This window comes from Schistocerca cancellata, chromosome 10, assembly GCF_023864275.1.
Source record: "Schistocerca cancellata isolate TAMUIC-IGC-003103 chromosome 10, iqSchCanc2.1, whole genome shotgun sequence".
Classification (NCBI taxonomy): Eukaryota; Metazoa; Arthropoda; class Insecta; order Orthoptera; family Acrididae; genus Schistocerca; species Schistocerca cancellata.
In genome coordinates this window covers 80824138-80840903 of record NC_064635.1, presented here as the reverse complement: position 1 = coordinate 80840903, position 16766 = coordinate 80824138, and the positions used below count along the sequence as shown (strand labels likewise).

The 16766-nt window shown below is 38.8% G+C and overlaps 1 protein-coding gene across 1 annotated transcript in view; it reads right to left on the bottom strand.

The window, feature by feature from the left end:
• The window catches only part of LOC126106592 (chymotrypsin-like protease CTRL-1), a 156723-nt gene that overhangs the window by 62570 nt on the left and 77387 nt on the right, over window positions 1–16766 (bottom strand). Inside the window, exons 2-4 of the mRNA XM_049912936.1 lie at window positions 6034–6226; window positions 5237–5460; window positions 677–785 (exon numbers count right to left, since the gene is read on the bottom strand). Of these exons, the coding sequence (XP_049768893.1) occupies window positions 677–785; window positions 5237–5460; window positions 6034–6226 (526 nt within the window). The remainder of the gene's footprint in view (window positions 1–676; window positions 786–5236; window positions 5461–6033; window positions 6227–16766) is intronic.

Genomic DNA, 16766 nt, shown 5'->3' with positions numbered 1-16766 from the left:
TACAACATCAAAAAACCATATTAAGCTGTAGACTGTGTGCAGCCACCATGCACAAGAAATAATGTCATGTCCTTCCTATTCCCTGACCTCACCTAGACTGGCAGGTGCCCTCACAGTCCAGCTCAGGTGAGCCCTATTCTGTTTATTCAGTATTTTTCTTTTCAGACTTCCTTCAGAAGCTCATATCCTCATCCATCCTGAGAGGGCACCGCCTGTAAGCCTATACCATGGCATAGCTTTACAACCAGAAATAAGTAAGTAATCCTTGACAATGTACAGGTCAGTCAAATTTATTTCGATATCATGGAGACAGGAATCTGCATAAACATAAGCTCAATGCTCCAAGACAAGAATTGTACATCCAGGAAGGGTAGAAGTCAATGAATAATATCTTTGAAAGAGTACCGCTACAAAACAAGCTTGGGACCAGAAATATAGGTCGAATAATACAATTTTTCACCAAGCACTTACAGTCAAGACATCAAAATGCTTCCACTTACTGTTTTGTATCAATTCTGTAATGTCAGCTACAATGTCTTTGGTTACCTCTTGAGCAAAGTTGACATCATTTGTTTGTAAAGGTCACTAGTGGTGATGGAGTTACCATACATCTAATTATTAAAGCAGTTTTGATGTTTCATAGAAACTAAACAGGAATACCACGCATAGTACTTACAGCTTGAAGCCCTCCCGTTGGGCAAGAGCACAATGAGCTGCTGTGAGAATTGTGTTAGGAGAGATGATTGAACCACTGCATGGGTAAATTTGGCCTCCTGTCTGCACATCTGCAAACATTATTAGTATTCTGTACAAATAATTCTCACAACAGAACAAAAAATAAATAAATAACCAAAAGAAAATCATTTTATGAACAACATCTTCAACAAGGACAACTGAAACAGTGCTGAAAGACATAATAATGAAAAAAAAATGCATTCTGTGTTTCATTAACTGATAAGTAAGTAGTCTTCTTTTATTTTAAAGGTTTGACATTTTATTTCGAATTAGATTATAACTGTCATAATATATTAGTGATTGTTAACTTGTAGACTGTGATGTTGTGAGTGAAAGATCTATGTACTTGTTAGGTGAAGTGGCTTTCGCAGTGAACCATTCAACATCTGTTGTTTTACAAAGCGTGGCTTGTGGCCAGCATGTCTGAAAGTAATCAACACATCTATAAAAACTTGCTTTACATGTTCATTAATGGGAAACTCTGCAGTTCACAAAACACAAAAACATAGTGCCCTGTGGATACAACACCAATGAGTTAAAATTTTGTAGAGTGGCTAACAAACAAATTACAAAGCTCATTGCGGTGATCACCATTAACTTTGTCACCATATCCACAGTAGTCAAATCACTGAGAGGAGCCAGTCTATCATATGCTGCTTTATTTGGTGAAATGTTCAATTTTTCTCTCCAATTTGTTTAGCAAAATATAAATTTCATGCCTTTAGCATTCCATTGCACAAACTGAAGTCACAAAATAGCAAATACTTCATATTACAAATAAATGTATAGTAGTTCAACTAAGATATAATGAAGACTCTTTAGGAGTTACTCTCCAAACAGGTGCAGGAATGTAATAAGCTTTACAATAATTACCATTTTCCTTTAAAATTCTGTTTAAGGGAAGCCTAAGAGATTTATTGGTGGCCAACTCCATCTACTCCATTAATAAATTTTTCAGTAGAACCAACTGATTTGTGTGTGTGTGTGTGTGTGTGTGTGTGTGTGAGAGAGAGAGAGAGAGAGAGAGAGAGAGAGAGAGAGAGAGAGAGAGAGAGAGAGACAGAGAGAGAGAGAGAGTGATCATTGTAAATAAGCATTGTAGTAGTTCCATTACACGCTTATTACCTTATAAATAAAAAAACTTTTTTTAATTTTGTTAAATACAGTGCATTAATGTGACCTTAGTAAATGAGTGTTGTAAAAAGATCCTTTCATATAGCGTTCATTAATATGGGACATGTGGAAGGTACATTAGCCTGTTTGTTTTAGTTGTAAATATTTGTCATGTATTATTGTTTTTCTGACATGTTCTACATCCTGGAGGACGTCCTCACTATGGATAAATCAGAATGAAAGTAAATCTAATCTAATCTAATGTAATAAGAAAGATAAGAGATAGCAAATATGAAATGGAATAAATGGTTTCAACCTTAAACCAGTTTCATCCGCTCATCTTACTTCAAAGATAAATTCTGAGATGTGACTTATCAGTTCTGATAAACAGATATCTCACATGTCTCAAGCCTTCATAACAATGAAAGATGTTCATGAAATTTCAAAGAAGTTTATTTTATTAGTAGTAGCTAAGTTTCAGATGTCATACTATGTGAGGAATAGTTTGTGAGCTGTGCAGATGTGATGCAAGACATAGGCGCATCACATCTACGAGGTGAGATGGTGAGTTAGCATTGTCAGTTGCTGTGGGGCTACTCGCTCCTTGACGTCATGGCTCAGAGGTGTTTTGCAGCCACAGAAAAAAGGCTTGTAACAATAACAATGTAAACATATCTAAAAACAAAGAAGATGTGACTTACCAAAAGAAAGCGCTGGCAGGTCGATAGACACACAAACAAACACAAACAAACACACAAAATTCTAGCTTTCGCAACCAATGGCTGCTTTGTCAGGAAAGAGGGAAGGAGAGGGAAAGACGAAAGGATGTGGGTTTTAAGGGAGAGGGTAAGGAGTCATTCCAATCCCGAGAGTGGAAAGACTTACCTTAGGGGGAAAAAAGGATGGGTATACACTCACACACACACACACATATCCATCCACACATATACAGACACAAGCAGACATAGGCAAAGAGTTTTCAAACTGCATGCCTGAATTCATTGTGCCATATGATCGACAAGTTCATCAAGGCACTGTTGGTCCAGATTGTCCCACTTCTTAACGCCAATTAGGGGTAGATCCCTCAGAGTAGTTGGTGGGCCATGTTGTCCATAAACAGCCCTTCTCAATCTATTCCAGGCACGTTCAATAGGGTTTATGTTTGGAGAACATGCTGGCCACTCTAGTCAAGCAATGTCATTATCCTGGAGGAAATCATTCACAAGATGTGCACGATGGGGACGCGAATTGTCGTGCATGAAGTGAATGCCTCGCCAATATGCTGCTGATATGGTTGCACTATTGGTCAGACAATGGAATTCACTTATCATACAGCCATTATGGCACATTCCCTGATCACCAGCAGTATATGTCAGATTTGGCATGTTGTTGGGCCCATCTGTACTGTGCTGCATGGTGTCGTGGTTGCAAAGATGGACCTCGCCATGGACATCAGGAGTGAAGTTGCATATCGTGCAGCCTCTTGCACACAGTTTGAGTAGAAACATGACATCCTGTGGCTGCACAAAAAGCATTGTTCAACATAGTGGCATTGCTGTCAGCATTCCTCTGAGCCATAATCTGCAGGTAATGGTCAACCACTGCAATAGTAGCCCTCGGGGGGCCTGAGTGAGGCATGTCATTGACAGTTTCTGTCTGTCTGTATCTCCTCCATGTCTGAAGAACATCGCTTTGGTTCACTCTGAGACACCTGGACTCTTCCCTAGTTAAGAGCCCTTCCTGGTACAAAGTAACAATGCGGATGTGATCAAACTGTGGTATTGACCGTCTAGGCGTGGTTGAACTGCAGACAACATGAGCCATATACCTCCTTCCTGGTGGAATGACTGGACCCCCCCTCCCGCCCTCATCTAATAGGCACTGCTCATGCATGGTTGTTTACATCTTTGGGCGGGCTTAGTGACATCCCTGAACAGTCAAAGCGACTGTGTCTGTGATACAATATCCACAGTCAACATCTATCTTCAGGAGTTCTGGGAACCGGAGTGATGCAAAACTTTTTCTGATATGTGTACGTAGTCCATCCATTCACATGTATGTAGATAGTACCCTACAGGTTTTGATGAGTGAGTTCACAAGTATAAAATGTATAACATAAATGGCTGTATCTTTTAACTGGATTGACATAGAAGCTTAAATTGTATACACCATCAAGAGACCATAGACCTTAGTATGTGACATAAATTTAAACTTGATACTTATATCCATTCAAGAGAAAAGGGTTTTATCAGTTGGACAGACAGACAGTTGCATAACAAAGGACTAAATACATATAATTTTCCTTTTCTTGCACTGCAAAACCTTGCTTCTTTCCAAATTTCATGATTCTAGATGAACAGGAAGTACCCTACAGGTTTGATGAGTGTGTTTACAACTATCAATATATGTGACATAAGTGATCATATCATTTAATGGTTGACTTAGAAGCTTTAATTTTGTACACTTCCATAGGGTCATAGACATCAGTATGTGGCACAAATTTTAACTTGATATATCGACTGCATTCTGAGACAAAACTGTCTTATCAGATGAACAGACAGTTGGGTGACAAATGGAAAAATAATTTTTTTTCTTGTGATGTAATTACAAATTATCAGATCTTTTTCCTTTACTTGTACTGTTAAAACCTGCTTCTTGCTATATTTCATGTTTCTAGGCCAAATGGAAGTACCCTATAGGTTTTGATTAATAAGTTAGTGAATATCAAAATATGTGACATAAATGACTGTATCTTTTGATTTTGTTGTCTTCGAAGCTTAAATTTTTATACTGCCTAGAGACCGTAGATCTTAGTATATGACATAAATTTCAAATTCATAATTCTATCCATTCCTGAGAAAAATGAGTCTGAAAAGTCAGACAGACAGATGACCAACATGGTGATCCCATAAGGGTTCTGTTTTTACTAACTGAGGTAAAGAACCCCTCCTACATTCAAACTAAAAATTACTGTAAGAGCCACTAAACAGAAGGATGTTAATCAAGTTTGGTTTTAATTCGATAATGGCCATTAAAGACCACACCAGATGGCAATTACACATTACTGGAAGCCATTTTTGCAGTGCAAAATTTTTGTGTTCTTTCTCTGGCAGCCTGTCTTCTTTGCTCTGTCCATCCCCTGTCCCATTTCTGTTTATCACAGAAGCCTGTAAAGGAGTTGATGATTGTCCTATCCACTCTGAGATACCTCCTTGTGTTAATCCATCCTATTGAAAGCCCTTTCTTTCTCCCAAGAACCATCTGTCAGAAACTTTTGTTCTGCTGTCAAGTATATTATAAATCTGTTTTGTCAGCCTCTTCTCATCCATCATCCTCTTTCCATCCACCTAGTTCAAGTTACTAAAAAAAGCTGTAAAACTGCACTTACTAACAAACCCGACCCTGGCGACCCACGGCTGAGACCCAAGTCCACCTGGTGAGCTTCTGACAATGGGCTGGCCACACTTGCCACTGAAGCCAGTCGGTTTGGTGACCACCGGTGAGTCCTGAGGAGGCCGTGTTGGTGATGGTGGCAGCCCCGTGTCCAGCCCTGCCGCTGGGCAGCAAACCAAAGGCTCTGTCCCACGGTAGCCGCACACCAGCTCTGACAGCCTGTGAGTTGGTAGCAGACCACAAACTGTATAGATGTCAGCTGATTGTTAGTGTTTATTTACATGTGCCTTGTAGCACATGGCAAGATTCTGTGGAATGGTGCAGACTGCGTAAATTCACCTGAGGTATGCTTTTGAGTCAGTAAAACACAGGCTTCCCTTAAAGAAACTGTTGGCCTACAGCATCAATGGAACTTCTAGATGCATACCTGATGAATCATAAACAGTGTACCAGATTTATATATCAAATTGATAATAAGGCTGTAGCTTTCAGATCCTCCAGTGAAACAGTGATAGTACACACAGTCCCTCAGGGCTCAATTCTTCAACATAGTATCATTGCAAATAGGAGTTGAATGATATGTTACCAGTTGAAAATGAGGCACACTTTTGCACAGACTGACTGAAAGACACTATTGCACATAATATCAAGGTCAATAAGAATGTTATCACAAGTAAACTCAGTCACAGGTAAAATCAAATACATATCATGAAAATATTAGTAACACAATAAACCATTGCTTTTAACATCTAAGATGCGGAAATTGTAATACTGTTTCATATGTTTACTTACTTCCCAGGTGCAAGACAACTTCTGTCCATCAGATCACTAATCAACTGACACGATGACAGTGGAACACACTTTGGATGACTCTTTCCACTTCCTAGGTCCATCGGACAGGAACCGCTGTTTGCTGAATGTGAAGGAGTGTAGTATGCAGCTGACACCCATCTTCTAGGATCTTCTTCTTCCACTATGACCAGGCCTGTTCCAAAACCACTATCATCAGCATGTTGTTTATATAAACACAAAGCACAAAGATATCAAAAAGATTATTTATGACTAGCCTTTTCGTCATGGCTTTGCTTGCATACATGTATGTCACACATAATGTGCACATCTCTAGCCGGCCAAAGTGGCCGTGCGGTTAAAGGCGCTGCAGTCTGGAACCGCAAGACCGCTACGGTCGCAGGTTCGAATCCTGCCTCGGGCATGGATGTTTGTGATGTCCTTAGGTTAGGTTTAACTAGTTCTAAGTTCTAGGGGACTAATGACCTCAGAAGTTGAGTCCCATAGTGCTCAGAGCCATTTGAACCATTTTTTTGCACATCTCTTACTAGTCCATCTCCTCCTGCCCCCTTTCTGCCCATCAGCTCCCTATCTGTCCTCTCCTCCCACCTCTCAGACCATCACCTCTTCCTTCTCATCTTTCTGTCCATCTCCTCAACCCCTTTTGTCTGTCCATCTCCTTCTCCCCAACCTCTCTGTACAGACCCTCCTAACCCCTCTCTCCCTACCAATCCCCCTCCAGCCTTCTCTCTCTCCATCCATCCCCTCCTGCCTTCTCTCTCTATCCAACTCCTCCTCTATCCATGTTAACCATCCCACATGCATGCCCATCCGCATGTGTACACCCTGTAGAAGAGGTTGATAAAGCAGGCTGGTACTAATCCCACAACACACCTCTCATGCGGCACAGCCTGCATGCCAAGAACTTGAAAATCCTTCTTTTCACATAACGTATAGTCTGCCGTACAGAGCATGCCGATAGAACAGGCTGACATCATTACAACAAAATACACATGTTGTGCTGGGCAGCCTATATTTTGGGGGTGAGAAAACCATTTCTTGCCCCTCACATGTAGGCTGCCCCAAAGCAGATCAGTAAGGCAGGTCAATACTATTCCCACACAATACACCTGTTGTGCAGGGCATCCTTTATCAGATGGGCTTAAAAAACACAGGTGTCTGTATCCCAATAAACATTAGCACTAGAATATTATAAACCACCCTATCTTGGTCCTCTTGGGGCAAGGAGTTTGTGTGTCAAATTTGACCCACTTCAGTTCAGGGACATGGGAGGAGTTCTTCCACATTCACACACATGCTCAGCTTTTTATAGATATAAGATTTGTCTTATTATAATCTGATGACCCATTCACATGAAACATACCATACCATGAAGTTACTAAATAATGGTGATACAGTGGTGTCAAGGTCAGAGACATGTAGTTCAATGAAAGTATTCCCTTTGCACAATTTGACACAGTTGAGTTACTATGGATAATGAGCTAAAATGGAAACAATAGAGTAACACTGTCTCCAAGAAGTTAAGCTAGTGATGTATGTAATTAAACAACAGCCTCAGCTTGCATATAAAGACCTCTTGTGCACTGTCTGTCACAGCTTTTCTGAATCATAAATGTGATTTGGCCTTACAGCAAGGGAAAATTCCAGCACCACAGGAGACAAAATAATATTCACAAAACAAAAATCTGATTCTAATGAAAAAACAGTAAAAAGAACCTTGTTGAAAATGTATTAAGATTCTTAATATTCCACCAGATAAAAGAAGAGAAGTACCAAGAAGGAGTGGAGGAAATTAAGCATAACTTCACAGATTCACAGGATATGTGACGATATTTCAATGATTACAAAATCTAAACAAATTTACAAAGAACTTGGTAGTATGGTCCCACTTATTTGAATGACATTGCACTCCCCCTGGCCTGGATGCGTGCTCTGATTTGATTGGAGAGGGTGTCATAAGCCACTGTATACTCTTCCTGAGGCAAGCTTGCTCATAGCTGTTGTAAATGGTTCTTGATCTTCTGGATAGTGAAACTGGTAAGGCATTGAATTGGTCCCAAATACAGGAGTTCAACATCATCACACTGACAGTTCTTAGAGACACATGCCATGTGTGGATGAACATTATCCTGTTGAAAAATGGCACCACAGTCCTGTCACATGAGAGGACTGTGGAGGGTGCAGGGATGCAGGGTGTCCATGACATATCACTGTGCTGTCAGAGTTACCCCAATCACTATAGTCTGATTCTCGAATGATACCAGTTTTCACTAGTTGAGGCATGGATGGGATTTCATTGTTGTCTGTTCCAAGCAACAGTTGTAATATGCACCTGAGGAAAATATGTAGCATGAAAATTGTGTGTCTTGCTTGCTTATGCAGAATTTGTCATTTACCACCACTACCAGTGATGACAACTCACAATCAATGGAATAAAAGATTCACTAAATTACTTGCTACGATCGTGTTTAATGTTGGGATTGGCTATGTCATTCAAGGTAAGTGCTCAGCGCACTACCAAATATTTCACTGTCTGTTGGAGAATGTCTGTGGTAGGTGCACAGAACAAGCCATTATTCATGACTCCAAAGTTTGAGCTGTACTTGAAGCTGTACCCAGTGGCTTCCCACACTGTGATGCCAGGGTTAACATCATTGTGCCTCCTCTCCAAAACATTGGAAGAATGGGACCTCTTCCTAGGTTGGTGCCATACTCACCAATGATGATCATCCAATTGTTGAACACAATGTGACATCATCATTCATCAGCAGTCAGTGCTTCCCAAACGTGGCACCACTCCAAATGCAACAGTTTGTGTTGTGGTATTAATGGCAGCCCACATATGGGACAGTAATTCCCTAGTCTGACTGATACTACTCCCTGACCAAAGATGTAGAATGACACAAAATGTCACAGAGAGTCCATTGCTTGTTCTCGGATGGCAGGCATAGATGTGAAGAGTTACAATGTGCTCGGTGCACAGTACGGTGATTCTCCCTTGTGGTGGTCAGATGTGGTCAACTGGTATCTTGACAATGAATGTGCCTGACCTCACGTTCATGTTGTAATGGAACATCCTCCTCTAGCATTACTTTGCCTCAACATTAGTTGTCGATACCAGTATTATTTTTCGAGTTTTGGTCAGGTCAATATTAATCTCAATTGCCTTTCTGAAAACTTTCATACAATTTTATACACAATATGTTAGATTCCAAGCTAAAATTTATGAAAAGGAATTACTTTAAAAAATATATTAGTTTCGTTGTTATAATCGGTAAGTACTAGTTCTGAATGTACAGTTAAATTTTATTTTTTGACTCATTTGAAATTATGAATTATTTGCACACTTAAAATTTCTGTTATTAGTTATGCAATCATGTACCGTACTGTTTACTATGTTTATTTCTGAATTCATTTATGAAATAATAATCAAAATTAATAATGTAATGAAAACTAGTAGGAATTCATTTGTTAAGAAAAATAGTAAACCCTTTGGAATATTGTTATTTCCGCAGAGTGTGGGAGTCATAAACTTGGCTCTGAAGTGATTGGACATATTTTTATATAATAGGCATGAACAATGTACTGTCAGCTTTGTTAATGTGAAAATTCAAAATACTGTATTATATACTAAAATGTGAGAAAATCAGTGGAAAATGTACTTACATAAAAAAACTCTGTAATAATATTCTTCCAATTTATTTAGTTCAGATCAACCATGAGGATCTGATGTTAGATTTTCAGTTTCGAAAATCAGATCCCTAGACAAGCAGAACTGGAGCAATCCCCACAAGCCATGACAAACATGAAAGTTTATTGTAATCTTCGCTCCTCTCATATCTTCATAAAAGATTTTGCTTATTAATTACTTGAACTGGACATTGTTTAATGTGGACAATAGATGGAAGAAGGAAGGAGGGGGAGAATACATTGTGCAGTCCAACATCATGCTGCTGTCACATTCGAATGCCCCACAAATTTGAATACCTACATGATTCATCCAGCTAGCCAAACAAACATCCACAATGATGCCCTTATCAAATCATGTCAAGTGCTGATAACATCATAGCACATAACTAAGTGGTACTCCACACCCTTCACAGTGATTGCTCATCTGATGCCATTCATACCCTTTCAAGCCTAATATAACTTGGTGGCCACTCTACTTGTCACAAGGAATTGAAGCTGTAATCACTTACATACCTGCCGATGATGTGTATGTGTATGAAGATTGGCATCCTAATATATCTTCTGTGTGCTTCAATTTTTTGTCAGGTATTGTACTTGAAATTTTCAATCACTATACAGGGTGGTCCATTGATCGTGACCGGGCCAAATATCTCACGAAATAAGTGTCAAACAAATAAACTACAAAGAATGAAACATGTCTAGCTTCAAGGGGGAAACCAGATGGCGCTATGGTTGGCCCACTAGATGGCGCTGCCATAGGTCAAACGGATATCAACTGTGTTTTTTTTAATAGGAACCCCCATTTTTTATTACATATTCGTGTAGTACATAAATAAATAAGAATGTTTTAGTTGGACCACTTTTTTTGCTTTGTGATAGATGGCATTGTAATAGTCACAAACATATGGCTCACAATTTTAGACAAAAAGTTGGTAACAGGTAGGTTTTTCAAATTAAAATACACAACGTAGGTACGTTTGAACATTTTATTTCAGTTGTTCCAGTGCGATACATGTACTTTGTGAACTTATCATTTCTGAGAACGCATGCTGTTACACTGTGATTACCTGTAAATACCACATTAATGCAATAAATGCTCAAAATGATGTCCGACAACCTCATTGCATTTGGAAATACATGTAACATTCCTCTCAACAGCAAGTAGTTCGCCTTCCATAATGTTCGTACATGCACTGACAATGCACTGACGCATGTTGTAAGGCGTTGTTGGTGGATCACAATAGCAAACATCCTTCAACTTTCCCAACAGAAAGAAATCCGGGGACATCATATTCGGTGAATGTGTGGGCCATGGTATGGTGCTTCGACAACCAATCCACCTGTCACGAAATATGCTATTCAATACCGCTCAACCACACGCGAACTATGTGCCAGACATCCATCATGTTGGAAGTACATCGCCATTCTGTCATGCAGTGAAACATAAAACATCTTGTAGTGACATCGGTAGAACATTACGTAGGAAATCAGCATACATTGCACCATTTAGATTGCCATTGATAAAATGGGGGCCAATTATCGTTCCTCCCATAATGCCACACCATACATTAACCCACCAAGGTCGCTGATGTTGCACTTGTCGCAGCCATCGTGGATTTTCCATTGCCCAATAGTGCATATTATGCTGGTTTATGTTACCACTGTTGGTGAATGACGCTTCGTCACTAAGTAGAACACGTGCAAAAAAATCTGCTGATGCTGATAGTATATGAACACTGTGTAGCTCTTATTCTGTCCTGAGCATGAATCACGGAATATTACAAGAATCCTTACTTTTGGATCAAGGATTTCACTCAGATAATAGTGCAAAAAAATAATAGCTTCATTTGCTTATTTATTCTCTAAGACTTGAGTGTAAGTATGAAATATATCATTGTCATAAATTTAATGAATGTTGAAACAGGTATTTCATTCATGGTATCATTTCATTTGATTCTTGCAATATAGTATAAAGAGCAATCTCTGGCATTGGAATCATCATGCTAGGCCTCCTAAAAGCAATTAATATCACTGAAATAAAGCTGGTTAAATAGGAAGATTTCTCATTCCAGTCACCTAACAAATTGATAAGCTGTCCTCTTTCATGGGGTTGATCTGTTTTAAGCATGCAAACAATGAGCATTTGCAGTCACTGACTAGCTCATGAGACATTACTCATTCTATCATAACTTTTTCTCTTTTAAGCTGATTGATTAACAGATGGCATCTGACTTTCATCCTGTGATGATACACACATTTTAAAGATCGTAAGAGGACCACACTTCTATCACATTTTGAATTAGACACTTCTACTGTAAAAAGCAACACACAGTAATAAACGCAGCTGATCATGTTTACAGCCACAACCCAACTGACATAACAGGTGTATTCCAAGCAGTTGAAGCAAACCTTGTATTTACCCCCTTCTTTCCTTAGAGAAGACTGACTTTTAGAACGTTCTTTCCATTACCACTAAAAGTAAAACACTTTGCATCTCAGTACCTTGCTGTATTATTTGAAATTCGTTTTAACAGCCTTGTAGTATGACAGCTGGCCATCAGAGTTTACCATAAACTCATTTTCTAATTAAATGGACCTACCCCATTTCTTTGCATGTGGTCTTCAGCTGTAAACTGATTCATCCTACATTATAGCAAAGGACTGCAATTATGACCTCTGGAATATTCAAATATCTAATTAATTAATTAATTAAAAAATAATCTATGAAGCCTCAAAAGTGAGAAGACTTTTCCTGAAAAACTGGAAACGTTCTGGCAGAAAATGAATGTTTATAGGGCAGATAACTGAGTAACTGATTGCAGGACATAAAAGCACCTACAGTCACTTACTAGTGGAAAGCCCATCAGGAGCAGATGAGACACCTGTCAGATTCTACAAAGATTATGTGACAGAACTTGCTCCCCTTCTAACAGGAGTTCATTGTATTTTGCTGGAGCAACTAAGGGTACCTAGCGACTGAAAAAAAGCACAGGTGTGTCCCATTTTTGAGAAGGGTTGTAAGTCAAATGTGCATAATCATCAATAAGACTAAAAACAGCCGACCAGTTGCAATGGATAAAGTAATCTTTACCTAGGTTTCGACAGATTTAAATCTGTCTTCTTCAGAATCTGTCGAAACCTAGGAAAGATTACTTTATCCATTGCAACTGATCGGCTGTTTTTAGTCTTATTACGTGGAACCGTTGCTGTTGCACAGCTATGTTTAAAATACTGATAATCATCAATGTCGATCTTTCATAGTATTATGGAACATTGTTTTATGCTCAAGAATTATGACTTTTTGGAGAATGAAAATCTCCTCTACAAAATCAACATAGATTCTGCAAACAGAGATCTTGTAGAACTCAGCTCGCTCTGTCCCTCCATGCGATACAGAGTGCTGTAGGGAACAGCAATCAGGTTGATGCCAGTTCCTTGACTTCAGGAAGGCATTTGACACTGTCCCGCACTGCCATCTAGCAAAACAAAAACAAGCTAACTGAGTATCGGTCCATATTTGTGACTGGGTTCAGGATTTCTTTGCAGATGGAACTCAACACATTGCTATTAACAGAAAAAATTGACAGATGAAAAAGTAATTTCTGCAGAATGACCTACAGAAGACTGATGAATGGTGCGGTCTCTGGTAGTTGACACTGAATATAAATAAATAGAATATATTGTGCATGTATGTGAAAAGAAAGTCACTCTGTACAACCACCCTATTGATGATAAACTGCTGGGAATGGTATCGATCATAAAACATCTAGGAGTAACTATCCAGAGTGGCCTTAAGTGGAATGACCACATAAAACAAATAGTAGGAAAAGAAGATGCCAGTCTGAGATTCATTGTAAGAATCTTAAGGAACTGTAACTCGTCCATGAAAGAACTGGCTTACAAGGCACTTTTTCAATAATTCTTGAGTATTGTTCATCAATCTGCGACTCTTACAAAGTAGAAAATGATAGAAGAGATAGAAAAAAATCCAACATTTCATCACAGGATTGTTTATTCAGTGCAAGAATGTAACAGAGTTGCTCAACAAACTACAGTGGCAGATGCTAGAAGAGAGGCACTGTGCATCAAGGAAATTTCAAGAGATAACTTTTTGGAAAGAGTCACACAACATGACACTTCCTCCATCACCATGATGAACAAATTTGAGAAATTAGAGCTAATATAGAGGCTCACCGACTATCATTCTTCTCATGCACCATACACAAGTGGAACAGGGAAGGGGTTCAGTTAGTGATATCAGAAGTATCCTCCACTACACCCCATCAGCTAGCTTGCCGAGTATTGTTGTAGTTGTCAATGTGGTTGTAGATGTAGAAACGGATTCCATAATATGGTGGAGGTTATGAGAAAACAATAAAATGAAACTTTTGTGTTAAAATTTGTCAGCTAAGATACTGTGGATGATGTATAAACCAATTTACTAATTTTTTGTTTCCACTTTTGGGAAATAACAGATAAAACTTGCAACTTTTTAACTGTCACATGTTCTATATTACACATACATTTTCTGTACACAATGTAATCCTGCAGGTTTCAATGAAATAAAATTCAATTCAGTTCCAGCTCACGGGGTCCCAAATTTATAGGCACATTATGAGTTCTGCAGAGGACACATCAAACAACCTCATGATGCTGAATGCATGATTATTCCTAACTGGAAACATCATTTTCAATTACAAGTAACTGATGGTCAGAATTACTTTATTGATGCAAAGTCACTATCAATATTTTATTTACCTCTCTTTTCCTATCTGTTAAATTTATCTGTGTGCTTATAAATTCCTATTGCCCCTCTAGACAAGTTCACATGGGAATATTGCCCCTCTAGACAAGTTCACATGGGAATCGTGACTAAAACACTAGTCTCAGAAAACTTTATTTCATGGTTTCCATGTTGTAATCATGTTCTACAGAGGCCTTATCAGTTAAGCTGAGTGAAGGATCCGAGCTACTAGAATCTTATAGTAACAGGGTTCCTGTACTCACTGATAATATCATTTAAATAATTTTGCAACCATTGTACAACAGAATAGTATGCTTCAGTTTTAATTCAGGTTTCTAATCCCAGCTTAAATTTGTTTGGGGGAAGGATTTTTTACCATTTGTGGCAGTTTATTATATAGTTTCCGTCTTAGATATTTATGGCTCTTGTATATTACTGACAGTCTAGGAAATGGTGCATCTACTTTACAGTTGTTCCTTGTACTGTGCAGATTCACTCCTTCTATTCCATCCATGAGTTTCTCAACAACTGCAGCAGACCAATTTAATGAAAATTTATTATACTTTAATTTTTGACAATACTTGGTTGTAACAGCCAAGTAACTACCTACTGTGTGAATGATGGATGTATGGAAAGCAGATGCAAGTCTGAAGTCTGTAAATAGTGGAAGTTTAATTTTAAATCTTGTACATAATCTGACTGTTCTTAACTGAGGATCACTGAAATGAATAATTTACTTTAATTTTTGACAATACATTTTTGTAATAGCCAAGAAACTAGCAAATGTCTGAATGATGGATTTAATGAAAGCAGATGTAAGTATTAAACCTGTAAATATTAGAAGTTTAAATTTAATTTATGTACATAATTTTACTGTTTATTGACTGAGAATCATTAAAATTAATGAAACCCAAGTTTTTCTGATTACATTTTTGTAATGTGTTTATCTGACACGTTCCACACCCAGGAGGATTCCCCCTTTTATGGGTCTATGGAATGAATAATTAATCAAATCTAATCTAATCTAAATTCAGTCTCATGGTAAATTTCTGTATCTTCTATTTGACATATGTTAGGCAGTTATATATTTACAAGCATGGGAGTGTCTTTATGAGTTTTTTAAAATTGATTTTACCTAATTCTCTAACAACCAGTCTTAACATTTTTTTTTTCAGCCATGTGAATACACAGTTAGATCCTGATGAATTTCCTCATAACAGAACCCAATATTTTAACTGCAAGTGAAAGAAGGTATGGTAAGACAGAAATAGTAAATTTGACTGCTCGAGTCCAACCTTCATGTCTGATGTCTTCCTCAAAACAATGGCATCTTCCAGCAAGCTATCTGTTCACGTCCACAGATCTCATGGTGCTTTCAATTATTACCACAAGTCCGTTAGAAGCCCATGTGAATGTCTCCCACAGCATAATACTGCCCCCACCAGCCTGTGTTCTTGGCACAGAGCGTGTTTTGAGTAGCTACTCACCTGGATGACAGTGTATCAAGACACAAGCTTTGGCCTGCTGTAACAAAAATCATGATTCGTCCAACTAGGCAGCACATTGCCACTGATCCAGGACCCAGTTTCAATGTTTCTGTGCCTGCTGCAATTATAATTTATGATTTCATTGGGTCAACAATACAACACGTAGGTGTCATCTGCTGTGGACCTCCGTGTTCAGCAACTTGCACTCAACAATTTTTTTCCAAAACACTTATGTTTGCACAAGCATACTCCGTCATCAGATCCACCATAGATCACCACCTATTCTGCTTTGCAAGGTGGACAAGCTTCCTAATACATTGTTCCATGACAAGGCATGGACATCCAATACCTTGTCATATACTCATGGTTTCACAATCCTTCAACCACTGTACATAAATGCTCACAACTTTAGGTCGCATACAGCTGACAACTTCACCATTTTCAAGATGATCATTCCCAGGTGTGGAGCACTGTTGTAACTACACTCCTGGAAATTGAAATAAGAACACCGTGAATTCATTGTCCCAGGAAGGGGAAACTTTATTGACACATTCCTGGGGTCAGATACATCACATGATCACACTGACAGAACCACAGGCACATAGACACAGGCAACAGAGCATGCACAATGTCGGCACTAGTACAGTGTATATCCACCTTTCGCAGCAATGCAGGCTGCTATTCTCCCATGGAGACGATTGTAGAGATGCTGGATGTAGTCCTGTGGAATGGCTTGCCACGCCATTTCCACCTGGCGCCTCAGTTGGACCAGCATTCGTGCTGGACGTGCAGAC